The following is a 13,162-nucleotide window of genomic DNA, read 5'->3' as shown; positions in this document are numbered from 1 at the left end:
GATGCGCAGATATGCAATTATATCATCCGCAACCGCATCACCAACGTCATCATCCGCCCGCCGTCCACCCGAACCAACATTTTATCAGAAACGCAACCGCCCTTCACCCGCCCATTGAAATACATCAGAGGTCGGCCACCTTTACCACTCAAAGAGCTATGTAAACTCGCTGCTAGAGGGGTGTATGAAATAGTCAGGAAGCGTCATGGATGCAAAGGATTCTGGATATTTGTTGTTTTGCGTTTATGTTGTGTTATTGTGAGGATGTTCTCCTGAAATGTGTTTGTCATTCTTATTTGGTGTGGCTTCACAGCGTAGCGCATATTACTAAGAGTGTTAAAATTGTTTACATCACAACCATTAGTGTACTCTGTGTCACCCAGTATGCCTTGCAGTTGTGTGTGTGTGTCTGCGGAAGCCACACACAACATGATGCCGGACTGACAAGCAGATCGTACATGCTGTAGAGGGCGAAAAAGCCAATGGCTTCATAGCACGCTCTAATACTTATTAACTGGGGGACTGCCGGCAGTTATTTTAGAGAATGTTTGCGTCTCCTATTGTCTTTTTCGCTTTGTGACACGGGTCCTAAATGGCTCTTTGAATGGTAAGGGATACAGATCCCTGAACCATGTATATCAAATATTTGCGAATGATTCAACCGCCACCCGCCCGAATCTAATTAAAATAAATTTTTTCGTCATGTCACCCGCCCGACCCACGGTTTATCCGTGGACTCCCCGGATGAGACCGCAAACCGCGCATCATTACTAAGTAGTCAATAAAACATGGCAGATGTTTTATTTCACACGTACTGTATATTTAACATTGATGGCCACTGTAAATTGACACACTGTTTAAACAGTTACGCTGTGTTTGAATATAGGAAAATAAAACACTGTACTTTTATTCAGGTGATTTTTTGGCGTACCACTAGTTGGAGCCTGTGTACAACGAGTGGTACACATACTAGTTTGAGAATCACTGCCTTATACATATAGTCGCTGTCCTACGAAAAGCATGTATCTCCAATCTGTGTCCATTCATTCATACTGCACATCCGTCCGTTTTTACCGGTTATTCAGTTCAGAGTCATAAAAAAGCTGGAGCCTATCCCGAACAATATGCAGTTTGCACTATGACTAGATTAGACTACAGTCAAAAGCAGGAGACATAGTCAATCACACTCACATTCACTTGTACAGCTAGTAGTCAGGAATGGATCCTAACCGAACCGATGTTTACATCACCTAGGAATATAACATTAAACGTCGATATCGGTAACCCTAGGAAAACTCCTGATGGTTAGTACTACTGGTTTGAATCAAAAATATCGAACTACCGAGATTGATAACTGCCATTTGATAAACACACAGACTGACAGGTGCCAGCTTTCTAGCTGAAATGCTAACATGAAAACAAGATTCATTATTGTGTTTCTCCATTAAAAAACAACATACCCCAATTCAAACTTGGATAAACACATTTCTGTTTGAGCAACTAAGATATTCAGTTGTGCACATTGAACATACAACCTGTGCTCTCTTTGTCTATCAGAGTGATCGTTCTGTACTCACGAGGAATACGAGAAACCGATGTGGTTTTACAGTGCATTCAAGGACCGCTGAACAGAGTAGGACGTCACAACGTCCGCCAAAAATAATATTACATAATACTAATAGATTTTGTTTGTTACATACTTTTCATTTAAAAATTCCTGAAGTGCTACAGTACAAACCACAATTGAAAACAAATCATTTTAACCATTTAAATAAATACAATACCAAGACTATAAAGTGGAGCATAAAAAACACAAAATATGCAAAATACTTGGTTTTCTAACAGTCTATTTGTTTTAGTTATTTTAAAAAAGAAGTACTCGTTTCAAAAGTTTTGCGACAACAGTACTCCGATATAAAGATAACCATGATAATTTTGGTCACAATAACTGTAATGTCAAATTATCATATCGTTACATCCCTAATACACTACACTTTCAGCAAAAACAAGTTGTTGTTTTCTTTTATTTCAAATTCAATACATGTTTTTTTTTTTGCATAAAAACACCCCAAAATTGTTGTACTATGACGACATGGAGAAATGTAAATTGGACAAGAATAATTGCCCAGCAAAATATAACCACACGCTGACAGTAAGAAAAACAACGTTTGATGCGTTGCCCCAATTTGCACTAAACTCATTTGTCCCCTTCTGAGCAAATAATTAGACCAAATTTACCGTGAAGATCCTATTAAAGTTGTGTTATCCAAAGATTCATTGAGAACTCCATTTGCAATATCCTTGTTTCTATGTTTTTTTTCCAGCTCTTTAAGGGGAAGTTCTTCGTTTGTCAAGGGGAAGATGTGAGGAACATCACCAACCGGTCAGACTGTTTACAAGCCAGCAACAAATGGGTCAGACACAAGTACAACTTTGACAACCTGGGACAGGTCAGATCTCTCACGTTCGCAACATTTTTGATCATCAGAAATCAGAATTTTAAAGGTTCCTTTTCAATGTCTGCGTTAATTTAAAATGTGTTTCCATTGGTAGGCCTTGATGTCTCTGTTTGTCCTGGCATCAAAAGACGGTTGGGTGGATATTATGTACGATGGACTAGATGCTGTAGGAGTAGATAAACAGGTGCCAAACTATCTGCTAAAGCTGCTGGTATTAAGCATACCGCTTCAAACCTCTAAGCATGTTTCTTCTGTGTGTTTCAGCCAGTGATGAACTACAATCCATGGATGCTGCTTTACTTCATCTCCTTCCTTCTGATCGTGGCCTTCTTTGTGTTGAACATGTTTGTGGGCGTGGTGGTGGAAAACTTCCACAAGTGTCGGCGCCACCAGGAGGCTGAGGAGGCCAAGCGCAGGGAGGAGAAGAGACTGAAACGCATGGAGAAAAAGAGACGGAGTAAGGAGAAGGAGCTGGCTGGTCGGTAGTCTTTCCACATCTTTCTGAGTCCTGCTTGGTTTGAGCCTGAGCATTTTTTTTCCTTTCTGTTTGCCTTTTGGTTTGGCCGAGTCTGGAAAATTGGTGGTCTAGTACCAAAAGTAGTGCGTATTTTGTGGTAGAGCCCCTTTCTTTTCTCAAACACCCGCTCATGACTCCTCGACCTGTGGCTATTTTTGTCCAGCGGTCACTTGCTCTGACACTGCAAACATAGGTAAGACTCTGGATGGTTTTCTTCGATCCATCGTCACATTAACGATGAAGTTGGATTTCAAGGAAAGCTTCCCCCTAAAGGGTCAGTTTGCAGAGTGAGGAAAGATGACAGCTAACCCTGTTTCCCACCCTTCCTTATCTTGTCTACCGTAGACATCGTGCTTGGGTTGGCCCCTTAGAGCATGCCCGCTGAGTGCTTACATATGGGGCTTGCATGGTTAGTAATAGAGCTAGAGGAAGGGGTAGTCATTGGACATAAAATATCCTACTCTAAAATAAGATGACCCCCCTCCCTTCTCCTCTTTTTGCATGTAGTTTTAGTACAGCCGCAGGGGCAGGAATGACCAAAATCTGGACGATTGGTCCAGAGTTAAATCGCTGCCTTTCCGCGCTCCCCTGTGGCTGTATAAGAGTTGGTGATAAATTGCTTGAGTGGCTGATTATTATTCCACTGCCTCTTACACCTAAAACACCGGCTGGTATACCTGCAAGTATTAAATCTCACAAGTGCCTGAACAAGTTAAGCAATTTTAAAGGCACCTGTTGGTTACATTTCCACAAAGGGCAGTGGACTCTTTCGTGGCTGTTCTTCTATATGAGCCTTTTATTTCATTGGTATTTTGGATTTCATGTCTTGAGAAATACAGATGACCCTTATTTTCAAGAAGAATTTACCCAGAGTCTTCCACACACATTCAAACTTAAGGGACCCCTTGCTTCTTTGTGAAACCACGCGAAATATCCATTATCAATCGTGGCTACCTTTTTTCACGGATTGTCTATTTTCCTTTATAACTGGTCAAGATAAAATAGAGCCTGAATACCAGATTATTAGCAAACTAAAAAGGTAAGAGAAAGCTTGCTTGTATAACCTGTTGCGTGACAATGGTTAGAATTATAGGCTACGGTTTCGGTCAAAAAGTATGTCCCACTCCAGTTAGTACTAACCAAAAGAAGTGGACTCAGAATCACTGGAAAGATGAAATGTATAGGAACATATACCAGCTTAATCTTTCGCTGCTTCCTTCTAGCCTTACTCCATCCCTCTTTCCCTTTTTCTTTCTCTTTGACTCTCTCCTCAGTCGAACTTTCATCAACCCTTGCTTTCATCCCCCGCTCCCTTACTAACCTAGTCTCATTCCTCTAGATTTAATGGTTCCGGGGGTGAGTTGGGCCCTCTCTGAAGGCACATTAAAAGGTACCGCGTTTCCAGTATGTTCTGTTTTGTTTTTTAAGTCCTCACACCGCCACCGACTCCTCATGACCACCCACCATGGTGGCACGAGTTCTAAGATCAATGCTCATGGGAGGTAGGGTCCCATCACGCGTCCCCGCCCTCCTGCCTCTCTTCCCATCAGCCCTCAGTCCGCTGGACATGCTGTTTACTGTTTTGTCTGTTGTGGCTTTGTCTTTCACAGCTCTTTTACACTGTCTGCAATCCATCCACTGCCCTCTGCACTACACCACTGCTCCAACCCCAACAACTATCTCAGTCTAATTTGATTTCCGTACTATATTCTTTCTAAACCAAGAACTCTGATCAGTTTCAAACTGGTACACTGCGTCTATCAAAGAAAGTATTAGTGTTACTAACCATGCCTTACTTTAAACAAGTGTGATGTTTGACTGCATTCAAGTTTGTGTGTCACAGATCCATAAAGGCTTGAAAATATGCCAGCTCACGCAGAACCCTCACTCTACTTTACTACAGTGTCTGCAGAATTATGCTGTGGGACATGACTGCTTGTAATATTTGCATATTTCCTCCCAAATGCAATCACGTTCCAAGTTGCTTGGAGCACATAACTGCTGTTGAAACCAGAAACAAGGGGGATTGGAAAAAAAACAAATTCAGTCAGTGAATTTAGATTTTGATTGACGGTGGAGAACAAACTATCTAGGAAATAAACTATTTAGATGACTAGTAGGTTTCTACAATTACAAAAAAAACATGATTCGTATTACCACCACATTTGAAAAATAGTTTTGACTACAGCAACAAAAACGTTTATGATCACTCAGAATACATTTTAACAATTAAAATATAGTGACATAAACGTTGTAACTATCTACATTGTCTACATCTTTATCTGTATCCTATATTTTAATCAGTTTACTTTTTTTGCAGTTTTTACCCATATCTTCACTTCTAAGACAATTGTTTTGCTTTTAGTATTTAAAAAAATACAATATGTGTTTATGCTGCATATGAACCAATATTTGCAGTTTTAGCAATTTTAGATTGGGTAAAAAAACAAAACATTGCGATCTTGAAATCTTAATCATAATAATAGAGCAAACATTTTTTAAACATTTAATAGTCCCTGATGCAAATTAGACAGCTAAACTCCACTTCTGCCTTTTATATTTCTCAATAGTTAGTTTTTAGGAAAGATGAAACAAAGAGAAATTATTCCTAGCGGTTTACCTTTTCCGCATTTTTTCATTCCAAAAATGCAATACATTCATTTTTGTCTGTTAAAATTCTACACACAGTAAATGTGGAAAGGGTTGTTTTTTTTTGTTGTTGTTTTTTTTAAATGTATTGAAAGAAACACATCTAAGAAATACATAACTATTCAAAGTCTTTGCTCAGTACTTTGTTGATGCACCTTTCTCAGCAATTACAGGCTCAATTCTTTCTGAATACGATGCCACAAGCTTGGCACACCTATCTTTGGACACTTTTGCCCATTCTTCTTTGCATCATTTCTCAAGCTCCATCAGGTTTTGATGGGAAGAGTCGGTGCACAGCCATTTTCAGATCTCTCTAGAGAAGATCAATCGGATTCAAGTCTGGGCTCTGACTGGGCCACTTAAGGACATTTACAAAGTTGTCTTAATGCCATTTCTTTGATATATTGGCTTTGTGCTTAGAGTCGTTGTCCTGCTGAAAGATGAACCGTCGCCCCAGTCTGAGTTCAAGAGCACTCTGGAGTAGGTTTTCATCCAGAATGTCTCAATACATTGCTACATGTATCTTTCCCTCCAACCTGAGTAGTCTCCCGGTTCCTGCCGCTGAAAAACATCCCCACAGCATGATGCTGCCACCACCATGCTACAATGCAGGGATAGAATTTGCCAGGTGACGCCTGGGGGCCCTGTGATGAAATGGCGGCTTGTCCAGGGTGTACACTGCCTTCCGCCCGAATGCAGCTGACATAAGCTCCAGTACCCCCCGCGAAATCAAAAGGGACAAGCGGTAGGAAATGGATGGATGGATGAGGCCTAGGATTTCTGCCAATGAGTTGAATTTTTGTCTCAACACACCGAGGAATTTTATTTCTCGTGGTCAGTGTCTTTTAGGTGGGTAAGATGTCAGCTCCTCCTATCATTGTGAAGCAAAATTCAGCAAGCGTTGAATTGTTCACCCACTAATAGAACACGTGAGCTGGGTTTAGACTGTCGCTAGACAAGTTGGTTTTACCTTACTGTTGATGTGTTGTTGCAATAGTAACAATAGAACAAACGATCCAAAGGAATGGCTTGTGTCTGGCCACTCTACCATACAGGCCTGATTGGTGGATTGCTGAAGAGATGGATGTCCTTCAGGAAGGTATCCTCTCTCCACAGAGGAATGTTCTAGCCCTGACCGAGTGACCATTGAGTTCTTGGTCTTCCATTTACGGATGATGGAGGCCACTGTGCTCATTAGGACCTTCAACGCAGCAAACATTTTTCTGTACCCTTCCCCAGATTTGTGCCTCAAGTCAATCCTGTCTCGAAGGTCTAAAGACAATTCCTTCAACTTCATTCTTGGTTTGCCATGCACTGTCAAGACAAGTGTGTGCTTTTCCAAATCATGTCCACCCACTGAATTTACTACAGGTGGACTGAAATGTAGCTGTAAGAATATCTCGATGATGATCAGTTGAAACCAGATGCACCTGATCTTTCTTTTGAGTTTCATGGTGAAGGTTATGAATACTTGTGTATATAGGATTTCTTAGTTTTTTGTTTTCAATTAACTTTTTACACATTGTCAATTTGGGGTATTTTGAAATTTTGAGGACAAAAGTGAATGTATTCCAATTTGCAATAAAGCTGTAATATAACATAATGTAGAAAAAGTACTGTGAATACTTTCCGGGTGCACTGTACTCTACTACATTTACACTGACATACATATATATTAAATAAATGTAAACATAAATTGATTGCGTTCCTCTTGTCTTCTCAAATAGATAGAGACAAGTTTTTTGAATGTTGTCTGTCTATCTATGTTGGCCCTGCGATGAGGGGCGACTTGTCCAGGGTGTACTTTGACTTCTGCCTGAGTGCAGCTGGGATAGTCTCCAGCACCCCCGCAACCCAAAGAGGGTTGAAAATGATGAAAAGAAAGCTTCTTATGTTATTATCAGTTCTGGCTGACACTTCATCAGGAAAAACGGGGCATACATGCTTTCTCACATCCAGGAGGCTGTCCTCCATTGGTGATGTCAGGGCACAGAGCAGATATGGCCGGGTCGGTGAACTTTATTTGGAAAGTATTCCGAATCGGTCAGCTGTTTTTAGACACGTCACACCAGGAAGCTACACAGCTTCGACAAAGACTGAAGTGTCAGCCGAAACTGTCAGAATGTAAGAAACTCCTCTTACACCAAAAAAAACTTTGCCTGAACAATTCTGCACCTCCATACAAACATTCCATGTATAAATGTACTTTATTCATTATCTCTGTCCCTCTTTAGCTGTACCTCACAAGCACAGTGTCTAATATGCACATAGACTCCCCCGTGATGGTGGCTAACTGAATCTGGGTCAACTCTAACAGAGATAAATCTAACCGGAAATGTCACATTGACTTTCTTTCTATCTTCCATTCCCTGCATTCCATGTGGGAGATGTAATTAATAGCAGTGTGCTATTAGGGAGTGGCTTAGGCAGACACCCAGGAAGTGTAATGTGCAAAAAGTCTAGACTGGGGGGGGGCCTTGAGATAGGCATTAAAGTTGTAGGTAGAAGACGTAAAATCTTGATGCCACAAGGTGCTGGTGTAAAAAACATTTGCTTTACAAAATTCGAGGAGCAGCACCGAGGGGGATTTAATGTGACTGCTCAAAGGATGGCCAGAGGCGGTTAGAAATACCTTGCACCCTACTTTTTAACCCGCATCAATATTTCAGAGAAACGCCATAAAGTCATACTTGGTCACATGCTATAGTGATGTAGTATCCTTTAAAGGCCTACTGAAATGAGATTTTCTTATTTAAACGGGGATAGCAGGTCCATTCTATGTGTCATACTTGATCATTTTGCGATATTGCCATATTTTTGCTGAAAGGATTTAGTAGAGAACATCCACGATAAAGTTCGCAACTTTTGGTCGCTAACAGAAAAGCCCTGCCTCTACCGGAAGTCGCAGACGATGACGTCACCTGTTGAGGGCTCCTCACATCCTCACATTGTTTTTAATGGGAGCCTCCAACAAAAAGAGCTATTCGGACCGAGAAAACGACAACAATTTCCCCATTAATTTGAGCGAGGATGAACGATTCATGTTTGAGGATATTGATAGCGACGGAAAAGAAAAAAAAAAATAAAGTTAAAAAAAAGCGAGATTGCATTGGGACGGATTCAGATGTTTTTAGACACATTTACTAGGATAATTCTGGGAAATCCCTTATCTTTCTATTGTGTTGCTAGTGTTTTAGTGAGTTTAATAGTACCTGATAGTCGGAAGGGTGTGTCCACGGGTGTCTTGAGGCCAATGTCTGATGGAAGTCGACGGCAGCTGTATGGAAGGCACAAGCCCAGCTGATCTCCGGTAATTGGCGACTTTTTACCACAATTTTCTCACCGAAAACTGCTGGTTAACATTTGGTCGGGATCCATGTTCGCTTGACCGCTCTGATCCATAGGAAAGCTTCACCTCCGGGAATTTTAAACAAGGAACCACCGTGTGTTTGTGTGGCTAAAGGCTAAAGATTCCCAACTCCATCTTTCTACTTTGACTTCTCCATTATTAATTGAACAAATTGCAAAAGATTCAGCAACACAGATGTCCAAAATACTGTGTAATTTTATGCGGTTAAAGCAGACGACTTTTAGCTGTGTGTGTGCGCAGTGCTAATATTTCCTAACTGTCCGTGACGTCACGCGTACACGTCATCATTCCGCAACGTTTTCAACAAGAAACTCCCGGGAAATTTAAACTAAAAAGGCTGTATTGGCATGTGTTGCAATGTTAATATTTCATCATTGATATATAAACTATCAGACTGCGTGGTGGGTAGTAGTGGGTTTCAGTAGGCCTTTAAATTTGAGTCTGACACATTGAATATACAGTATTTACTTTAAAACGTATGTGTGGATGACTAATGAGTTTCAAACATTGACTAGGTGGCAACAGAAAGACTGACGTCTTGTTGAAAAGTCAAATAATAAGTAATGGCCATAAAAAGTCATTACTTATTTCCCTACGTATTATTTTGTTTAACCTGTCCTGTTTGGCAGCTTAATCAGGCAGCATGGGTGGACCTCATGATTATTTTTCCAGAACAAAATGTGCTGTACAACAGGTGAGTCTGCTTTACACCTGCTCAGGTTACAGTTTTATATTTAAAGCTAGCAGAGTATGGTTTAAGAGGGGACGGACAAAGACAAAAGAAAGAAACCATTGATGAAGAATAGCAATGGTCACATGAACATTCACTGGAGTTGGGTAGGGGTAGGGAGATAGACGGGAGGGAAAGTTTAATTTCCTGCTGGTGTAGTTCATTGGGTATAAGAGTAACAAGGAACTAATCGCGGAATCCGATTGGAAAACCTGTGGATACACAAGTAGAGAAAGAAGAATACAATAGAGCAACACAAAGTTTCTTTGGTGCTGTTTCAGTAAGATATGAATCCAGTGCAGGAATAGCTGCTATCTGGTTGGACAACCTAAAGCTGGTAAGAGAGAACAAGGTAAAACAACAACGGAGAGAACTGCAGCAGTGGCATCATAAGAAATTAACAACTTTAAACGACTGTGTAACTGCCATAAAAGAACATTTGGATAGAAAGACTGAATAGTTTACTGTAGGTAAAAATCCTCCTAACAACGCTCATTGTCAATGCTGCACATTAGGAACTTTCGTACTATTTCGTCAAGAAGGATGTCATCAAGAGAACGACAGATCGTTTAAAAAAGCAGCAAAGCTAGCAGGGAAAGAAATAAAGTGACGACTGAAAGTCCAACGTGTGCAAGGTCTGGTCCCGTCAAATTTGGTCTCTCTTGGAGCTGTACAAACAGAATCTTGTTAAATTGCTCGAATTTATGTAGAAATACATTTGAGACTAACCCTCCATACAATGCAGCAGGAGCACTCTCAACTAATTTGTACGATAATAAGTGTACTCACGTGAAGTGGAAATTGTTTGAGTATTCCATTCTCCTACAACATGAGCTCCATCTGCATCTGCTATGCGTGCATGTTCAAACCACTCCAAAAAAAACCCAGAAAACCCTGCAAAACACCAATAGAACAATGTTTCCTAACCATAGGGTCACACTTGGCCAACACTCAATAGCTGTCCGGAAATTTCAACATTCAATATGAATAAAAAAGCTATTGATAGGTGACTTTTATTGGTTCGCCTGCATGTCAACAGCCTCTGGCTCTCGGCAGAAGTGTCCCGTGCATTCAACGAAGGCGGCAAAGGGTTAACGTTGTGCCAGCTTCCCATCATCCTTTGCCCTGTCATCGCTGTTATCCTTGCTTTTCCGCCATCCACTCGCACCGCTTTTCTTTACCATCCAGTCCCTCATTTCAGTTGGTTCGTTGCTCAAGTATGACTCAGAAAGAGGTGTGTCAGTCTACCGTGTGAAGCAGAACAATGTGTGTGTGTCAGTCTACCATGTGTACAAGCACAATTGTGAGCGCATGAGCGTGTGTGTCTACCATGTGAACAAGCACAATACAAGTGTGTCAAATCTGTGAGTGCAGATGGGACAGTTTGTTTTCATGCCTTGTCATTTTCAATGATTCTATGTCTTCTTATTTCTTTGATGCTTTTCTTCTGGACTCTCCAATTTGCTCTGCTGCTCCTCTCCACTTTGAGTCATGATGGATGACTGATTTCTCTCATTGTTTTCTTTCCTTCACAGTCCTTTGTAGGTATTTTGATATTTATCGCACAAGGCAGCAGAGCATTTTGAAATTCCAGATGTTGTTGTTATTGTCTTACAATGACTGTATTTGTTGACTGTTTTAGACTCTGGATTGCTGGATTTCAAATACATGTATCCACGTTTTGACTCTGAAGGCAGACAGAGTCTAAAGGTTTAAATCCAGAGCCATTTACCGCAAAGGGCAAAGGCATAAATGCAGTTCATAGCTATGTAATATAAAGACATGGGAGGAATTTCTCCTTATATATGGTGTATCTTTTAAGGGGAAATACACCTATCATTCACAATCCTTATGTGAGACAAAAACACATATGTCTTAGTTTTAATACATTTTAATGCACAAATGCTAGCAAAGTCAGCTAGCAAATGAGCTCGTGGGAGGTATTAGCATCTTTTGCACTCATAAAACCTTCTGAAAACTTCCAAAAAGTGCCAACAATACTTCATTTACATTTTGTAACCTATTCACCAAATATTGATGATATTGTTATTATAAGCGCTAACGTTAAGGACCTAGTTTTTTGATTACAGAAAGGTAACTAGCTGTTATGCTGCTATATTTACATCATGAGCTGGTGAGCTGTATTCTCGCCTGTTAGCTGGTAAAATTAAATTTGAGATATCTAATCATATCTCTCACCTGGATAGTAGAAGGAGGTGGCTAATTTGCTCATTTTTATTTAGGAGTTAGAGTGCACTCAGTTGCCTTGTGGTTAGAATGTCCGCCTTGAGATCGATAGATCGTGAGTTGAAACCCTGGCCGAGTAATACCAAAGACTATAAAAATGGGAACCATTACCTCCCTGCTTGGCACTCAGCATCAAGGAGTTAGAATTGGGGGTTAGATAACCACAAAAGATTCCAGAGTGCGTCCACTGCTGTTGCTCACTGCTCCCCTCACCTCCCAGGGGGTAGAACAAGGGGATGGGTCAAATGCAGAGAGTAATTTCACCACACCTAGTGTGTGTGTGACTATCAGTGGTACTTTAATCAAAAAAGGAAGACATATGTGTGCTTGTCTTACATAGGGATTGTGAATGATGAGCAAAATTCCCCCCAAAAATGCCGGATTTACACTGTGGGTTTAAGTGTTCAATTGTAATTTGATACTTACATTGGTTGTCTATTATGGGCATTATTAAGCATTCCCTACAACCGTTATTTCAGGACTATGGAGCACCATTTCTATTTTGTACATATATAGGCTGCACAAATCTATTAGCCGCAGGTTTTGAAACATTAAATATTTACACAAGCGCTTGTGTTCATTCACAAATTAAACAAACAGCAGTGCCTGTAATACACCACACTGGAGTCAACCAGAAAACCCATTGAAGCACTGAATTTCTCAGCCTTGTTTTTGCTTTCACTTTTGTCTCAAGGCAAACTCACCTCTGGATTTGTGATGTCTTCTTCACACGTAGCAATCCAGCCTTTCGAAACATGTTGGTGATAGCGAATTTCCCTTCCATGCAGCAGCTTTATTTCTTTTTCAAATACCCAGGTCGATGCCCTACAACTTGAAAGCTGCATTGAAAGCATTTTTTAGCATTTTCTCCATGTCCTGTCTTCAACTGGGACCTGTTCGTCAATTGCATCGGTCTGGTGTGACGCGGCTAGATTTGTTAGCAGCATTGTATACTCCGCAGGGTGCCAAGCGTGGGAAAAAAAGTTGTGGCTTATACTCTGAAAATTACGGTATATGGTTGGCACCCTGGCAACTCTTTTTGTGTAAATAGGAGAGCGGTCTGCGTAAAAACTAAACCCAAATAATCATGGAATTGACTAGATGTGGCAATCTCTAATAAGACAATAATATTTGGCCTGGACTGACTTCATATGTTTAAATACAGGTTGGAAATGTTAATTATCGTACAA

General features: G+C 40.6%; 1 protein-coding gene across 13 annotated transcripts in view; it reads left to right on the top strand.

Annotated features, from left to right (window-relative positions):
- The window catches only part of cacna1g (calcium channel, voltage-dependent, T type, alpha 1G subunit), a 365,011-nt gene that overhangs the window by 270,950 nt on the left and 80,899 nt on the right, over positions 1–13,162 (top strand). For 9 of the 13 annotated variants that reach the window (XM_061908861.1, XM_061908854.1, XM_061908849.1 and 6 more), the window contains 4 exons: positions 2,325–2,450; positions 2,554–2,643; positions 2,724–2,916; positions 4,316–4,366. In XM_061908861.1, the coding sequence (XP_061764845.1) occupies positions 2,325–2,450; positions 2,554–2,643; positions 2,724–2,916; positions 4,316–4,366 (460 nt within the window). Of the gene's footprint in view, positions 1–2,324; positions 2,451–2,553; positions 2,644–2,723; positions 2,938–4,315; positions 4,367–13,162 lie in introns of all 13 variants that reach the window. The other 4 variants (XM_061908860.1, XM_061908850.1, XM_061908853.1 and 1 more) reach the window with 2 other exon arrangements.

This window comes from Nerophis ophidion, linkage group LG08, assembly GCF_033978795.1.
Source record: "Nerophis ophidion isolate RoL-2023_Sa linkage group LG08, RoL_Noph_v1.0, whole genome shotgun sequence".
Classification (NCBI taxonomy): Eukaryota; Metazoa; Chordata; class Actinopteri; order Syngnathiformes; family Syngnathidae; genus Nerophis; species Nerophis ophidion.
Note: the sequence above shows the minus strand (reverse complement) of the source record. Positions and strands in the feature narration are given on the sequence as shown.